General features: G+C 40.1%; 1 protein-coding gene and 2 long non-coding RNA genes across 4 annotated transcripts in view; 1 reads left to right on the forward strand and 2 right to left on the reverse strand.

The window, feature by feature from the left end:
* LOC141548491 (uncharacterized) overlaps positions 1-4,929 on the reverse strand; it is a 45,220-nt gene extending 40,291 nt beyond the window's left edge. Inside the window, exon 1 of the long non-coding RNA XR_012483977.1 lies at positions 4,297-4,929. This is a non-coding gene — a long non-coding RNA (uncharacterized LOC141548491). The remainder of the gene's footprint in view (positions 1-4,296) is intronic.
* Positions 4,930-4,945: 16 nt separating this feature from the next.
* The window catches only part of IL13RA1 (interleukin 13 receptor subunit alpha 1), a 35,766-nt gene continuing 22,322 nt past the window's right edge, over positions 4,946-18,389 (forward strand). Inside the window, exons 1-3 of one of the 2 annotated variants that reach the window (XM_074277431.1) lie at positions 4,946-5,172; positions 10,846-10,982; positions 16,551-16,686. In XM_074277431.1, coding sequence (XP_074133532.1) covers positions 5,097-5,172; positions 10,846-10,982; positions 16,551-16,686 — 349 coding nt within the window. In that variant the 5' untranslated portion in view covers positions 4,946-5,096. Of the gene's footprint in view, positions 5,173-10,845; positions 11,000-16,550; positions 16,687-18,389 lie in introns of both variants that reach the window. The other variant, XM_074277432.1, reaches the window with a different exon arrangement.
* Positions 5,166-18,389, reverse strand: part of LOC141548492 (uncharacterized) — a 47,023-nt gene continuing 33,799 nt past the window's right edge. Inside the window, exon 3 of the long non-coding RNA XR_012483978.1 lies at positions 5,166-5,655. This is a non-coding gene — a long non-coding RNA (uncharacterized LOC141548492). The remainder of the gene's footprint in view (positions 5,656-18,389) is intronic.

Here is an 18,389-nt window from a genome sequence, read left to right on the forward strand (position 1 = left end):
TTAGCAGGATGTTCTCAGAAAAACCTGGAAAACCTTCTATGAGTTGATGCAAAGTGACATATACCGTATACAAAGTAACAGCAATATAAGATGGTTAGCTGGGAATGACTTAGCTATTCTGAGTAATACAATGATGTAAGACAACTCTCGAGGACTTATAATGAAAAATGCTACCCCATTTCCAGGGAAATAACTGATGGTATCTGAATACAGACAGAAACATACTTTTAAAAAATGTTCTTTATTTTTATTGAGTTTTTTCCTATCTGTTTCCTTTTACAATATGACTAATATGCAAATACGTTTTTCATGACTACACATGTATAACCTCTATTGAATTGCTTATTTTCTCAATGAGGGGGGGAGGGGATGGAAGGAGGGAGAGGATCTGGAACTCAAAGTTTTAAAAATGAGTGCTAATTTTTTTTTTACTTATAACTGAGGAAAAATAAAAAAACTAAATAAATTGTAAGGATTCGGGCAAGAAGTGATGAGATTCTAAGCTATGTAAGATTCATAATACTTGGCAATTAACTTGGTAACTTACTGATAACTTATTTGAAGTTAGGTTACAATAAAGAATTGAAGAAATTGAAGAAAGAATTCAAACTAGGTTGCCTGTAATGAAGTTGGTGACTTCAACAATAAAGATATCTGTTATAAAAAGAAAATAATATGAAGTATTCTGGGCAGGCCATTCTCCTGTCCAAAGTCTTCTAAGTCGCCCCACTCTCACTTCTGTCTCTTGGAAACTCCAATCTCCTAATGTTGGCATTCATAGACCTCCATGACACAGCGTCAAATAATCTTTTCAGCCATATTTCCCACTACGCCTCCAATAGATGCCAACAAACTTTAGCCAAATTAAACCACTCATGTTTTCCACCACTCTGGAACAGTTCCTTACCCACTCCAATTCAAAATCCAACTCAACATTCAGTGTTGACTCCTCTTCATTAAGGGAGGGTGGCTAACTTTATGGATATAGCAACTCTCAAATAACAAGTATTAGCTTATGGCCAGGTTATGATCTCCAGCAGTGGAGAGAATGACTGAAAAAATATTTATTATGTACTTATTCTGTGCCTGGCACTGAACTAAGTACTGAAGATCCAAGCAGAAAATTAAGATGACCCCTGCGCTCAAGGGGTTCTCACTCTACTTGGAGGAGACAACAAAAATAATTTGGTACAGTTGTAGGACTAATGGAAATGCCTAGAAGTCCTAAGAGTGCAAAGTGACAAGGCAAGGGACATCAACAGAGAAGATTGTAAGACCCAGATAACCTTAGGACACAATGGCATGGCAGATGATAAGCTCTGCCATCCCTGGCTGTGGCTGATGAGCCCGTACTTATCCAAGTATTGTGAGTGGAAGAGATGAGGAGAGTGAAAAAGGAAAAAACAGCATTGACAGTTGGTTGGGAGAGAAGGGCATCTCTGTGCACTTGCTCTACTGGTCCTCTTTCTCCCAGGCTGCTCCTACCACACAGCCAATGGTAGAAATTAAAGATCCCTCAAGTATGTCTTCTCCCCTTTATCAGACTCAACAGTCCTTGAGAACAGGGAGTTTTTTGTTCAACTTTGTGTAATGGGGTTTGGGTACATGTATAGAGTGCCTTGGATGACATCTTTTGAATTTCCAGGAGATTCTGGATAAGGTGGAGTCAGGAGGGACTATGGAGCTGGTATAGACATTCTGTAATTAGCTCTGATCTGCTAATCAAGTGGTAAATGAGACTTTTTCACTGGCTTGAGAATCTGGAGTCAGAGCCCAGGCTGGTTCTGTAAATAACCCAGAACTGAGGCCCCCAAGAACTTTCCAGAATGCTCTCCTGGACTCATAGCCATAGTTGAAGTGACAACTCAGCCAGCATCTGGAGAACTTGGAAGTGCCAATTCTATGTGGAAATGGAACTAAGTCAAGCCCACTCCTTCCAGAAACAGAGGGTGACAGATTGAGAGTACATCCAATGATGCTTACAACATCTTGGGGAGAAATATCTGTTCTTACTATATTTTTGACATAAATATGGTTTTTGTAAAAAGCCAGTTGATGTTTCAAAATTGATGGTGATATAAAACCCCCCAAAAGATATTAATAAAGATATTAAAAAAAGTTTCAGTGCCATTCAATGCAGTTTGGGATTCTGCTTCTTCCGTTAGGAGTCTTTACAGTCTGGTTAGAGATTGACAGTATGTATACAGAAAACTTATTTTAATCAAACCTTCTAAACTAGAACTTCTTCACAAACTTTCTGTGATTGGACCTGTTTAGTAATCTGGTGAAAACTTTGAACCTCTCTCAAAGTTATGTTTTTGAAAACATAAAACATGTCAGATTATAAAGGAAACAAATTATTCTGAGAAAGATATCAAAATTTTGTTTCTTGAAAGTCGAACGACCCCCAAGTTAAAATCTCTTGTTCTAAACTTTAAGGACACCAGTTGTTGAGTTTGTAAAGAGTTAATCATTGAGGTGGGACCCTATGCCCCAGTTCTGGTCTGTGTGGGGAAAACTAGAAAAAGTAGTAGAGATGAGACAGGAATCTCAGCAAGGATGTAAGCAGCTCCTGCTCACCACTTCTGTTTTCTCTCTCCATTCCTCTAAATACCACACAAGCAAACCATGACCAACATGGAAAACCTGCTTTGCAAATACCAACTGAGGACAAGCGGTCCTCTTGGGAAAATTCTGTTCAGAAACATAGGTTCAAAATTGGAAGGTACTTCGGATATCATCTGGAACCTCATTTTACAGATGAGGAAACTGTGGTCCAGAGAGGTTGTGATTTTTCTAAGGTTACATCGGGAGACAGGTGACTAAGTAAAAATCTGAACCCAGGTTCTGATGCCAAGTCTAATGATTTTTCCACTGTACCATGCTGCCTAAAGTTTATTTCCAGGTACACTGTTGCTGCTATCTATTTCCTTTCTGAAGGAGCAAAATCTAAGTGTCTAGTGGTTTTTTTTTTTATTCAAAAATGACATTCCATGAGTTAAATGCCTTTTTTTTAAATAAATGTCTTCCTTTTTTTTCTTTTTCCAAATGATGAATGGTCTCAGATTCCTGGACTACCAGAATTATTTTGAGTCATCTTGGTTGAGGTTATACAAAGCCAAGAAATTCAGTCTCCCCACTTATTGTTTCTGAAAAGCCCTCTTCCCATAAATCTTTTTTTTTTTTTAACCATATATTTCTCTGTGATGGGTCAGCATGAGTTTTGGTTCAATAGTCTAAATCAATTTACAGGAGTAAAAACAAAATCCAGAAAGATTATAAATCTCAGTTTTTGCACTAAAACCATTCTGCACCAACTTTCATGTGGCTATTGTTTACTTATTACCATTTTTTACTGGGGCGGGGGAAGGGGAACTGAATCTAATGATCTTACTCATACACAGCAAGAACAAAACCACTATAGTAAAAGGAAATGGTTCATAGCAGCAACCTTCACTGGCCAGACTCATTTCTCATTTCCCAACACACACACACACACACACACCCTTCTCAGTTTCTCGGTCTTTTGTGACTTGCTTGGCATTACTCAATATTCAGGAAAACAATTTATACATGCAGATGAAGATTCTACTGAAGTGCTGGAAGTTCCTATTATAAATGAAATCTTCCTTTTTTAATGGCTAAATAATTAGCAAATTGCTGTGTCTTTCAAGATGGAGTGAGTAGAAAAAAAAAGATGGAATATGTGGCAATCTGGACTGAAGAATTTTAAAATGTACACAAATATTTATCACGGATATAAGGAGCATTTGTTTAGTTTTCTGTATGTGTGTACGCACTTTACAATATATACATATTTGATCCTCAAAGTATCCCTGGAAGGTAAATGCTATTATTATTATTATTTCTATTTCATAATTCAGGAAACTGAGGCAGGCAGGCAGAGATTAACTGACTGACCCACCGGTACTTGGCCAGTAAATGACTGAAGCTGGATTTAAACTCAGGTCTTCCCTGACACTACTGCAAAACGACTTAACATCACCAAATTTCTGACTCCAGGCCCTGAGCTCTATCTAACGTGCCACCTAGCTGGCCCCTCTTTCCCCTGAAAGTATTTGCCTTTATCCAAAAGCCGATGCTGATGGAAAATGGTCACCATTGAAATATTTTGCCTTAGGTTAAGAAAGTACTTTATTTACTGCAGGGAGACTATGCTTTCACAGAATCACTGAATTCTGAGCTTCTTGGACCGACCTGAATTCAACCGGCTCCTTTTATAGATGAGGGAATCGAGGCCCGGGGAGGGGAAGAGCGCAGCTCAAGGCTACTCACCTAGTAAGTGGCACTGGGAGGACATGAAGACTCGAGGCCGTCCAGCAGTCTCCACAAACGCCCGAAGATCCTTGTCCGGGCCACTGCGGTGGGCCTACCAGAGGCCTTCGGCTCGCCTTCTGCATGCTCAGGCCTTTTCCTGGAGCCAGCCGCTTTGCTTGGTCATCTCTGAGCAGCGCAGCTCCTGGCCGTGGGAAAGGGGGCCGTAGGGCGTTAGGGGCGCCTTGCCCGGCTGTGCCTTCCAGGGGCTTCACTCGGACGTCGGAGCTGTCGCACCTCCACCCCCACAATCCCTGTGCCAACCCAGTCCACGTGCCATGACCCCAGAAGCCACTGCGCACGCCCTCGAGCGAGCCCGTGAGGCGGACGGCAGGAGCGGCCCCAGGCATCCCGGCCGAGGGCAAGAACTCCGCCCCATCCCGCCTAGAGGGGACCTAGAGGGGACCTGGAGGGGTCTCGGGTTTTGGGGTTTTGGGTTTTTTTCCCCCCAAAGGGAGGCCCAGGTGGCCCTGCTAGCCGAAGCCACACGGGAGGCAGGGGGAGAAGGCTGGCCAGGTGTCTGCCCCGCCCTCTAGGGTTACCTGAGGAGAGGGGGCGGGCCCAGAGAGACTCTTCCCGTCTGGCCCCGCCCCCTTTTCCCAGCTGCGCCCGAGAGCTGGAGTCGGGAAGTGGCTCTGGAAGCCCAGAGGAGGCCGCTGCCTCCTCCCCCGCCCCTCCCTGCTCCTCCCGCCCCTCCTCCGCCGCTGCCGCCGCCCTTGAACTTAGGCCAAGGCCGGCCAGTCTTGGGAGCGAGGGGCTGTATGGAGGGGCTGGCGATCGGCTGCCTGCTGTGGGCCGCGGCGGCACTCGGCTCTGCCGCCAGTGAGATCGCGAGCGGTGAGTGCGGCTCCGGGGAGAGGGGAGGAAGAGAAGAGGAGATCGGGACCGGCTGGGAGACCCGGGGCTGGGCCTGCCCGGGGTCCTAGTGGAGCCCTGGGTCATCATCTTTGGGAGTCACACAGTCCAGACCCCAAGGCGGGGGCGTGGCCTGTACATGTGGCCCGGGGCTCCCGAACTTTCCCCCTTTCCTTCCCGGGATCTGAAGCCCACGGAAAGCCAGGAAGTTTGGCCGTAGCCGGGGCGAGGGGCGGAGCAGGGGGCTAAGGCCGGCAGAGAACTGGAGCCACGACCACCCGATCTTCTTCGCTCCGCTGCCGAGCCGGGGTAGATGCGGTGGCCCAGTCCCCTGCCCTCCATCCCTCCTGGGTCGTTGTGGACGAAATCCACTTTGGTCCTGGACGGCCGGAGACACAGAGGGTGCAAGGGCAGGAAAGCTTTTCAATTTCCCTTTGGTTTTCTGCCGCTACTTTATCTTCTGGGCTTTAAAAAAAAAAAAAAAAAATTGTTCTCTTTTGGACACTGACTCCCGGATCTGATTAACTAATGTATAGATACAGCTCTATAGATACACACACATAGACACACACACACACACACACACACACACACACACACACACACACACTTCGTTTGGCAATCCCACTGAGGAAACAAGATTCAGAAAATGACATGATTTGGGGTCTTAGACAAACTTTAGGGAACATCCAGGCTCAACTGCCACATTTGACGAGTAGGGCAGCTAGAAGCTTAGAGAAGGGAAGACGCTTACTTCAGTGCCTACTAACAGCTAATATTCAAACTCCGGTACTCCAAAATCAGACCCGCTGTTGTTTCTCTCCATTGGCCTATAGGACCATAAAGTCACTTGCCACCAGGCAGGAAGCCGGGTGGGTTCTTGACTGGGTGATTTTGTTTCACTATACAGAACTATCTCTTAAACATAAGGACCACCTGGCCACGTTCACAGATTGAATTCTTTTGAGATAGAAAGGTAGGGAGGGTCCGGAGTGACATCTGGTAGCAAAATTGGGCAAAATGGTTCACAGATTGAATTCTTTTGAGATGTTGTGTGTCATTTTTTATCTGTATCCGATTCTTCATGACCCTGTTTGGGTTTTTTGGCAAAGTTACTGGAGTGGTTTGCCATTGCCTCCTCCAGCTCCTTTTACAGATGAGGAAATTTAGACAAACAAGATAGTTACTTGCCCAGGGCTCAGATCAGATTTGGACTCTGAGAGAGTTTTCCTGACTCTAAACCAGACATTCTGTCCAGTGTGCCCACCTAGCTGCCTTGATGCTTTTGTTTGTGGGATGTGTTGTTATTTTACAAGTCATCAATAATGTAGTTTCCAGTAAAAAGCAAAGGATGAAGCTTGAAGTAACCACAGAAAGCTTCTTGGAGGAAGAGGAACTTAAAAAGGGCATGGAAAGATGCATGGACTCGAAACAGCTACACCCAGAGAAGGAACACAAGGAAGTGAATGTAAACTGTTAGCACTACTGTCTATCTACCCAGGTTACTTATACCTTCGGAATCCAATACTTAATGTGCAACAAGAAAATGGGATTTACACACATATATTGTATCTAGGTTATATTGTAACATGTAAAATGTATGGGATTGCCTGTCATGGGGGGGGGAGGGATAATTTGGAAAAATGAATACAAGGGATAATGTTATAAAAATTTTTGTAATTATAAAAAAAAGAAACATGCATAGACTCTAAAAGATGGAAGGAAGGAAGTGTTCTTCAGATGAAAAAGACTGGGAGTAAAAAGACTTCTGGAGGGAGAAATGAGCCTAGTGTACAGGCTTTGGCTCATCTGGCCAGAGCAGACCATGGGAAAAATTAAGAGATGTTAAATAGGTAGAAATAACAACTTAGATTTGATTTAGGCAACAAGGATCCATGGAGGGCTTTTGGTAGGGGAATGACAAGATGAAAGTAATTTAAAGAACATTTCTTTTTTGTGTGTGTGAGCTGAATTAGATAAGGAAAAGGCTGGCATCTAGGAGTATGTGATGAATTCACATGTGAAATTGTCTTGGATGATAGGTTTCAAATCATTTGTTAGCAGAAGCCATATCTCAGACAATTTTGTATCTCAATAGCTGTCTCGGTGCTTTGCACATGGTAAGGACTTGATATTCGTCACATGACAAATGGAGAGGAAGGTATAAATATAAAAGGCATTTGAAAGAAAAATGGATAGGACTTGGTTACTGACTGAAGGATGGAAAGAAAAGAATCAAAGGTTATAATAGTTTTTCACATTTCTATAGAGATTTTTACAAAATACTTTTATCAGAAAACATCGAAAGATAAGCAACATACATAATAATGTCCTGATTTTACAGATGAGGAAATTGCACCTCAGGGCATACAACCAGCAAGTATCTGCCAGTATTGACTCCAAACCCAGCAAAAGCAACACTACACTCTGTCTCTGTAAAGTAGCAAGATCATGATGATGTATCTCTTCCCAGAAATCCACCCCTACTGTGTTCATTATAGGAGAGACAAAGATCTGAGGTTTTGTGGGAAAGTTGGATAAATTTCATAATCTCAAGAACAGTGATTTTGGTTAATTTTGTAATATTTTAGGTTATATAAAGGATTATTTTCCTTTTTTTGTTACTGTTTTGAGAGGCAACATGGCATTATTGAAAGAGCACTGGCCTTTGTCATCAAGAAGAGCCAACTTTGAATCCTGCCTTCAACACTTTGTCATTCTGGACAAGTCACAAACTCTCTGAACTTTTGCTTCCTCATCTCTAAACTGAGAGGGATGCTCACATTAGCCTCCGAGTCCCTTTTAGCTCAATCTCTGATTCTCTGTGGTCAGTCAAAGCATCTAGACCACAAATCATTGCTATTAAAGAAAGTTTTCTAGAGAGAATTGCAATTCTTTAGTATTTAGGGAAGTTGAAAAATTTCACTGCCATTGAATACTGAAATAAATATCAAGAATATATGTTTTTCTCTCAGAAAATAAGTGATCTTTGGATGTAGAAATTTAGCTTAGACCCCATAGATAAGCCCTAGCTTTTTGAATTTAGAATGGGATTATAAATCTGATGCTTGTGGGGGAAGGTTGTACATAAGACAGAAAAAGTTTTGCTTTAAAGATACTCAGCAAGGTATAGTGTAAAGAACTGGTAACAAAGGACTCAATCTCAAACTCTCCTGATGCTTACTACCTGGGTGATCTGTAGCTAATGACATCACCTCCCTAACCCTCAGTTTCTTCATCTGTAAAATGGAATTTGTGGATTAAATGGCCTCTGAGACCCTACAATTTGAGTCTAAAAGAAGTTTTCTCTGCTCATTCTTTCACCCTGTTTAGGCTGCTCATGAGTCATCATTTGACTCAGATGGCACCACTGTTCTTTTTTTTCCCAGTCCCCATAACCCCTCCAGTAAATTTATCTCACAAAATATTTTAATTTGTATCTAATACAGTGAATTATACAATTATATTACTACAGCATTATTTTCTATCATATCTATGTACTTTAACTACATTTTCTATTTCTCCCACTCCGATCTAGCACAGTTCTCTACACAGTTGAGGAGTGTGTGTGTGTGTGTGTGTGTGTGTGTGTGTGTGTGTGTGTGTGTGTAAAAACTGTAACGAGTAGAGCATTGAACTTGGAATCAGGAAGATTAAGATTCAAATTCTGTCTTTGAGTCTTAGTAGTTATGTGACCCTGAGGAATGACTTCAACTTTCTCAGCCCCCATTTCCTTCTCTGAAAAAGGGGACTGTACTCAGTAGCCTTTAAAGGACCCTTCCTATGACCTTCTCCTTTGCGTTTGATCCTCCATCCTCTCCCGAGACACTTCTCTGACATTACTTTGCTGACTTCTCATCTTCTCCCTAGATCTGTCTCTCTCATTTTTCTCTCCTTTTATCTTCACTTCTTACCTTAAGGCAGATAGTACCCCAATCTGGGTTTCCACTTGATCTCTTCCCAAAGTTGCAGCCCTCAGTGTCCACCTGCCTGTCGGCCATGGCATTATGCACAGCCTCGTTGGTATCTCATACTCCACAGGGCCAAAATTCATCACCTTAAAAACTCATGCTTGAGGGGGGAGGTTGTAGCATGTAGCTACTTCATGTAGCAACTTCCCAGTCACCCAAAGACTTGGAATCATCTTTCCCTCCTGTCTTTGACACTGACATTCTTTTGAGCGCTTAACTGCCATTCCAGTGTCCAGGGGCTCCCTTTCACACAGGTAATCTTGAGGTGCCCCAGCCTGATCTCATCACTGCACTCTTGGAAACTTCTCCAAGGCTACCTATTACAAAACAGCGTACAATCTTCTGATTTTGGCATTCAAGGCCCTACACAACCTGACTCTAACCTTCCTTTCAAACCTCTCTCTTACATGCCTTCATATTCCACATTTCCAAGCCAACTGTTCCCTGCTCTTTCCTACCATTTCCCATCCCTATCTATTCCCTGTGCTTAAAATGAACCCAATAGCTCAACTTCTACCTATGGAAATCCTGCTTTCCCCCTCAGAACTTTACTCAGCTGCTGCTGGGTTTTTCTTTTTGTTTTGTTTTGTTTTTTTGGTGAAGCCTTCCCTGGTAGCCCTCCCCAGCCCTCATCCCTCCAGTTAGCTTGTCTGCCATTTCCTTTGGACAGCAGCTGGATTTAGTTCTTTTTGTCTCTAGCACAGGGAGGGTAGTTATGGCTTGCGAGCACTTGATGTGAATAAATGTAAAAAGTTAGCAGGAGAACATTTTTTTTTAATTATTAGAAATCAGAATGGCCACAAGTTTGAAAAAAAAAAAACCTAGGGGACTAGCTGATGCCTCCATCGAACATGGAACTGGCAAAGAAGGAAGCAGCCATGTGATTAGAGAGACTGGCCTGAAACAGCCCATTCCTTTTCCTAGAACACACAAAGGGACACAAAGGGCTTTCTCCATCTTCTCAGGTGATTAAAAGTTGTGGCTGAACAATGAATTTGAACAAATCAGTGCTTTCAGGATCTACAGAGTGCTTTTAAATGCTCTCACAACGGGGGAAGCAAGGGGGTAGGAGGAAAAAGAGACTGAGGAGAGAGAAAGAGGGGAGGTGGGGCATAAGAAAGCCAGAGCCCAAGGAAGTGCTGCCTCAAAAGCTATTAGGTCATTAGGAAAGACTTACTAGAAAGAAATTGAAAAGGCTTCTTACTTTCAGTAAGATAGCCTTAAGACAATGGGGAAGGAAGAAGCAAACGCGTTTATTGTCTACTTTGTGCCAAGAGCTGTACAAATATCATCTCATTTGATTCTTACAAATCCCTGGAAGGAAGGGTGGGTAAAATTATTCCCATTTTACCACTGAAGAAACTGAGACCAACAGAGGTTAACTGATTTGTCCAGAATCACACAGCTAATAAGTATCTGAAGCCAGGTTTGAACTTGGGTCTTCCTGACTCTGGGCTCAGCACTTTGGTGACCCCTAGCTGCTTTAGGGCAGCCCCTTACTCTGAAAGTGGCTGTTAAAGATTGAGGTCTGAAGAGACTTCAGAGAAGCCAAGACCCAGAGCTGTACAGTCTAGATTTTCAAAACATTCATGCAAATGAAAAGAGTCAATGAGGCATCAATAATACCAAGAGATATTTGTTTAAGAAAACAAAACAAGACTTTTCTCATGTTTGGTTTGAACAGAAGCCAGCCCCCCACCCGTGACCAATTTCAGCATTTCTGTGAAGAACCTCTGTACAATATATTGGCAGTGGAGTCCTCCGGAAGGCATCAATACAACGTGTGAGCTGTGGTATGATAGTCAGTTGGGGGAGGACAAGGTATGTTTCATTCAAGGGTAAGTTTTTTCTTGTTATTTATTGTATTGGTAAGGCAAAATCGGCATCCAGAATCCTGCCAAAAGGTTGGCTAAGTACGATCTCATCTTGGTTTGATATTTCTCTTTTTGCATTTTCAAGTTACAATTCCAACACAAATATTGAGAAAATGGGATATCTTCAAAATCTTTGCATTTACAGAAGATCCCAGTGAGAAATCACGTGTGTTCTGGTTTTTCAATGCTCTTCACTCCCACAAGCAATAATACAAGTGCATAGTGCCAGTATAATTGTTCAAAGAGATTTCACACCTTTTACATCATTTAATGTAATCAACTGTACCCATTGAATAGGTTCTTGCCACACAACCACTTAGAATGAGTGCAAACAAAAGATAGTTGCTTCTAATATTGAGAAGTTACCTAAACTTACACAGTTGATGGGACATCTTTTAACCTCTTTCTCAGAATTTAAGTGAATTTCATTACACATCAATATTTCAAGGATAAGTAGAATAACATATGTACTTCTTCCACTTATGCCAATAACAACACTTCAGTAACTCAGTAAACAGTCTTTCCAAAGGCCCGTGCCCCCAAAATTCACTCAACAGCTAACCTGATGAAGAACCTAGTTTTCACCAAGTCAGTGTGAATAATTTTTGTCTATTGTGTTAACTTATCTAATCCAACCAGTTTCTCTTCCCTAAGCTTTCAGTTTCTTAGATCCTCCATAACAAGAGATTGAATTTATATTTCCTGTTGTTGCCCTTAATGTCTTTAGGTTTCTGAAACTAAGAGATTATTGAAAAAGCAAACTATGCATAATAAGAGATTCATGGGTTTCCCATATAACTTTTTCCTGGCTTACTTTTTGTGTATAAATATACTTTTTTCTAAGGGAAAAGGGGAGAGTGTTCATTAAATTTAGACTACAAAATAAATTACTAAAAGTTAAAATAATAATTTTAGCAAAGTAGCAGGATATAAAATAAATCTACATAAATCATCAGCATTTCTATATATCATTAACAAAACTGCAAAAAGCCATAGTAAGAGATACCTCATTCAAATAATCATAGGCAGCATAAAAGACCTGCCTGGAAGTTTACCTGCCAAGACAATCCAGGAACTACATGAACATAATTAACAAACACTTTTTATACAAATAAAGTTAAATGTAAATACTTGGAGAAATGTTCATTGTTCATGGGTGGGCAGAATCAATATTTTTTAAAATGACAATTCTAACCAAACTAATCTATTCAATGCCATCCCAATTAAATTACCAAAATTTTATTTTACTCAGCTAGAAAAAATAATAAAATTCATTTTAAAGAAAATTTCAAGAATATAAAAGAAATTAATGGAAAAAAATGTAAATGAAGGAAGTTTAGCAGTACCAGATCTTAAGCTGTATTATAAGATCATAATTACCAAAACTATCTGGTACTTGATAAGAAATGGAAAGGTTGATCACTGTAGACATACAATACACAGTAGCAAATAATTATAGGAACCCTGTGCTTGACAAATGTGAAGATTAAAGCTGTGGGGATCAGAGTTCATTATTTGGTTAAAAAAAAAAGTTGGGAAAGCTGGAAAGCAGTCTATCAGAAATTAGGAATAGACTAGTATCTTACCCTATTTAACAATATAAGGTCAAAATGAATATATGATCTAGATATAAATAGAGATATCATGAGAAAATTAGAATAACATGGAACATATTACTTATCAGATTTAAGGATAGGAGAACAATTTATAAATAGACGAGAGAACATTGTGAGATGTAAAATGGATAATTCTGATTATATCAAGTTAAGAAGGTTTTATACAACTAAAACCAATGTCGCCAAAATTAGGAGGAAAGCAGAAAATAGGGGGCAAGAAGAGGGAATTTAATAGACAGTTTCTCAGATAAAGGTTTCATATCATAAATACTAGAAAACTTTGTCAAAATTATAAGAACATGACTCATTCTTCAATTGATAAATGGTCAAAGAAGAAAAAGTATCTGTCATTATTTTAAAAGTCTTCCAAATCACTCTTGACTAGAAAAATGTAAATTAAAACAATTTTGAGATCTCACACCTGTCAGATTGGCTAAAATGATAGAAGGGGGAAATGGAAAATGTTGCAGGGGATGTACACTGTTGGTGAAAGTGTAAACTGATCCAACCCTTTTGTTTTGTTTTTTCTCTTTTTTATTTTACTCAAATCTTCATACCATCTATTTATCAAATGGATAAAAATGAAAAGAAACACAAAACTCTTAGAACAATTATAGCCAAAGAAAAACAAATTCCCAAATTGGTCATCTCTACAATATTTACATCTTCCTCTGTACCACATCCTCTTCATCAGGAAGTGGATAGCATACCTGGGCCCACTAAAATCATGATTTGATTCAACCATTTTAGAGAGCAATCAGGAATTATGGTCCAAGAGTTATAAAAATATGTATACCTTTTGACCCAGCAAGAGCATTATTAGGTCTGTTTCCCAAGGATGATCAGGGAAAAAGGAAAAGAATCCATATATTCTAAATATTTATCACAGCTCTCTTTGTGGCGGCAAAAAACTGGAATTTGAGAGAATTCCCATCAACTGGGGAATGGCTAAACAAATTGTGATATAATTATGCTGGAATGCTACTGTGCTATAACAAATTATGAACAGGTTAATTTTAGTAAAAAATGAAATATTTTAGTAAATTAAGGAGTGAAATGAGTAGAACCAAGAGAACAGCAACACTGTTCTAAGAACACCTGTCAATGACTAAGTTATTCTGAGTATTATAAATATTCAAATTAGGTACAAAGGACCTATGAAAGAATATGCTATCTACCTCCAGAGAAGGAACTAATTAATAGAAGTACACATAGTTTGGTTTTACATATATGCATATACATCTGTGTGTGTGTTTCTGTGTCCAGTGGTGGCTCTTCTCTAGTTCAGGGTGGGAAGGGAGGGAAGAAGACAGTTTGTAACTTAAAAAATAACCCAAAAAAAAAAAAAAAAAAGATTTTCCAAAGGAAATTACTAAGAAGTTATTAGTTCCCTTCTGTGGCTTGCAAAGCACATGGATCAGCAGTATGTTTTCATGTATCCTTGCAGTATGTTAAAGAAACAATTTAACTAGATATTTAGTGTTAGAATTCTTACAAGGTACTTATGTACTTAGTTCAAACCTTTAAAGGAGTTTGCTGACTGGTTCACATATTAGGCTTTATACCTTTAGAGAGCATATAAAAGAACAAGCCCACTGGGAGGAGATTCAGAACTAGAATGGACTTCCAGGAGATTCACAAGGCAGACACCCACAATCCCACACTCTTGGAGGCAGAGGCAGATTCATTCCAACTTCCACATTTGTGCTGGCTGGAGAGCTCTCGGGAACCAAGGAGAGAGGAAGGCCTCCAGAAAACTAGCTGAGCCCCTAGTGAAGGAGATAAGATTTTGGAAGAGATAATATTTGAAGGACACAATAAAGGATCTGGACTTTAACTCCTGGTTGTATTTGGGATTATTGAAACTGAACTGAAGCTAAGGCTGTCTCCAGAAGCTCCCCAAGAAACCTGCACCCAGAGAAGATTACATCTTTAGAGAACAGAACATTACAATTTAGGATTCAAGAGATAGAATTTAAATATCTTAAAGTGACTAAGTAACCTTGGAAGGTCATTTTTAGGCTTGAGATTCAGAGACCATAAAAATGGTCTTAGCTCTTTCTTAAGCATTACAAAAAAATAGTTGTTTTTCACTGTACAATGAGAAATGATTGGGTATCATTACCATAGTATAAAAAGCCTGTGCTACCCCAGGTTTAGGTCATGAGGAAAGACCTATCTCATTTGCTAAATTCATAAAAAAAAAACTGTTAACACTAACACAGCCGTTCATGAAACACTGATCAGAAATCCTTTAAAAAGAAATACAGTATGAGCCAGCCAAATGAGCCGTAGGCCTAAGGAGTCATTTCAGGGGTCACTCTGGTCTCAAATTTCTAATGAGTCCTTAATTAGGCTCAGGTTAGCCAATAAGAGGAAAAGGTAGAATTGGCTGAGATTAATCCTCTCTCTTCTGTGTGTTCATGAGATGGCTTCTTCAAAGCTGAAAGTTCTGCTTATCTCAGACTCTTGTGAGAAGACTAGAGAAAAATTATCTGTGGAAGATCTAGATCATAATCACTGCTATGGGCTTCATATGGTCCCATTTGCTTTGGGTTTTTCCCCCCATCAATTTTGAGCTTAACCTCTATGTTACAGTATAAGTTTTTCCAGCATAGCTATTCATTCTTTTTTTTTAAACTTTTTTTCTTTTTATTTAGAATTTTTTCCCACAGTATATATGCATGAGTAATTTTTTTATAATAGTATCCCTTGTATTCATTTTTCCAAATTATCCCTCCCTCCCTCCACTCCCTCCCCCCCTGATGACAGGCAATCCCATACATTTTACATGTGTTACAGGATAACCTAGATACAATATATGTGTGTAAATACCATTTTCTTGTTGCACGTTAAGTATTGGATTCCGAAGGTATAAGTAACCTGGGTAGATAGACAGGAGTGCTAACAATTTACATTCACCCCCCAGTGTTCCTTCTCTTGGTGGAGTTATTTCTGTCCATCATTGATCAACTGGAATTGAGTTGGATCTTCTTTATGTTGAAGATATCCACTTCCATCAGAATACCTCTTCATACAATAGCTATTCATTCTTAACAGTATGGTATTAAAAATACAATTATTAATGCAAATGTTTTTTGTGTCTGCACATATCCAATCTATAGCTAATCGCTTGCCATCTCAGGGAAGGGGAAAATTTTGGACCGCGAAACAAATTTTAAAACAAAAGTCAAAAATTGTTTTTATATGTAATCTGAAAAAAATATAAAAGTTTTCACCGAAAAAAGGAAATACTATTATTCCCATTAGAGTGTATTAGTCTTGAATGAGATGCTAGAATGTTCAGAATTCCCTTAGGATTTTGATTTTTGAGCCGAGATGGTCTGAGTACCAAGAACTAAGTTGAAAACTTATCTGTACTGATATCTCCATAAATCTAAACCCAATCTATTACAGAACAGGATATCTTTTATTTGGAAATGCACTTAAAAGACACCTTTTTCTTTATTTGAAGTATATTTCACATATCACCTTATGTGTACTTAAATTGAGAATGAGCTTATTTCCCATTATTTCTGAAGGTATTTGGGACTGTATTGGGCAGTTTAGATGCTCCTTGTATTTCTTTTCAAGTTATATTTAAGAGGAGACTGCATGATATTGTGGATGAGGGCTGACCTTGGAATTAAAAAAACTAGGGGTCAGACCCTGCCTCTGATACATACTAGTTGTGTGACCCTGAGCATATTGCAGCACTAAGAAGTCCTTTAAGACCCAAAATTGAAAAGCACTTTGCCAGATGTTTGGTGGAGGTGGTTCCCAGTAGCAATGCTATTGTGGATCTGGACCCCAGAAATGAAACACAGTTAACTTCTCAGTTTGGACATGTTTTTCTCCCTTCACAAGATAAAATCATGCTTTTTTATCTTTACTCCTAGGTAATCAGTTTAAACAACTTTCGGACTGAAGAGGTGGCCCTAAATGAAAGAATTTGCCTTCAAGTGAGATCACAGTGCAGCGTGGGGAGCACAAATCCTAGTGATGCCGTACAAATGTGCACCATGCCCCCAGAAGGTAAAATTATCTCTAAAATGAGGCTAATCCAGGGAGTCCCTTCCTGCTTGGAATCTTGGCAATGGCCAATGGCCTGTGAGAGAAGGGACAGAGAACCAACACCCAAAACTTATGGTTCAGGACCTAAGAGGGGCCAGAAAAGAGGCAGAAGGAAATGGAGGAGATAGGGTCATATGCAAGTCAAGCAAAAGATCCTCCTTAGGCCTTTGTGTTCAGCAGTGTGTGACTGCTGCAGAGACAGCTCATCGAGGGTAGGGGCAGTGGAAAAGCCATTGGGTTTAATGACTGTCTTGTCATCAATGACCTTAGGGAGTCGAATTTCAGCAGAGAGTTGTGAGACTTAGGGAATGAATGGGTGACAGTGGAGACAGCAAATGCAACATCTTTTACAAGAAGTTTGGCCTTTGAAAGACACTGGAAAAAAACCAGTAGGTAAAGGAAGCAATAGGGTCAAATAAGAGTGCTTTTTAAATTGGGGAGAACTAAGCATTTTTCAAGGCAGCAAAGGACAGTAGATAGTAGACTGTGTGTGTGTGTGTGTGTGTGTGTGTGTGTGTGTGTGTGTGTGTGTGTATGTGTGTGTGTGTGTGTATGTGTGTGTGTGTGTGTGTAGCAAAAAATGATATCAATGAAATGAGTGGGAAGAGATTTGCTTTAGACTGTAGGGGTATTTCTTCTCTGACTGGTAGGGAGAAAGAAAAGATGGCACAGAGCTCAAACTGGGCCTCTCTGATCAGCCTGGACCCTATGCTCAACTACTTCAAAATTACTGTCCCAGGATCCTTCAATCCCTTAAACCAGTTGCCACTCCCGCCCAGCCAATCCCCAATTCTACTTAATCCCTACCATCTACTTTGCTAAAGTTTACTCGATCAAGTTCCCATATACAGATTAGCTCTCCTCCAAATTCTTGCTCTCTGCCAGCTTGGCCCCTGAGGCTTTTTGGCAGCCCTTTAGGGAATCTCTTATCCAATCTCTAGTATGCTTCAAAGGAAAGCATTTGTATTCTAAAGTATTTGTAGTCCTCAAACTCCCAACTCTACTCACTCAACTCAAGGTAGAATTGAACTAAATTGCTATATTGAAAAAATGGAGGCCATCTGTTGAAATCCCTTTAACTCTCCTCCTCCATACTTTAAGCCATCTTCTTCTCTATGTCCCATTTCAGAGGAAGTGGTAGCACTCCTGCTTTCTAAAGCCTACACCTACTATGTATTTTTTGCTTTTAAATTTCCCAATCTACTGGTTTGTTTCTATGTCTAACAACTTCAATCCTGTCCTGTCCTTAGCACAAAACTCTCTGTCCATCCTGCTACTTCGTTTCACTCCTTTATTTTGCCACCCAGCTTTGCTCATCCCTCTTACCCTTCTGTCCCCACCACTGTTTTTGCAGCTGCTCTTTTCCAAGTCATCATTGCCCATTTTCCTGCCAATTAAATTGCATTTAGTCTGCATTATTTCTGATATGTACTCAAATGCTCTTTCCTTAAGATACTTTTCTCCTCTGGATTTCATGATTTGGGCATCTCTGACCATTTCTCTGTCTCCACTGTTGGTTCCTTATCTTCATCTCATTTTTCTTCTTTCCACAGTCACTCTTATTTTTATTTTTAAAGCTTTTTATTTTCAAAACATATGCACAGATAATTTTTCAACATTGACCATTGCCTAGCCTTGTGTTTCAGATTTTCCCCTCCTTCCCC

Source organism: Sminthopsis crassicaudata, chromosome X (assembly GCF_048593235.1).
Source record: "Sminthopsis crassicaudata isolate SCR6 chromosome X, ASM4859323v1, whole genome shotgun sequence".
NCBI lineage: Eukaryota > Metazoa > Chordata > Mammalia > Dasyuromorphia > Dasyuridae > Sminthopsis > Sminthopsis crassicaudata.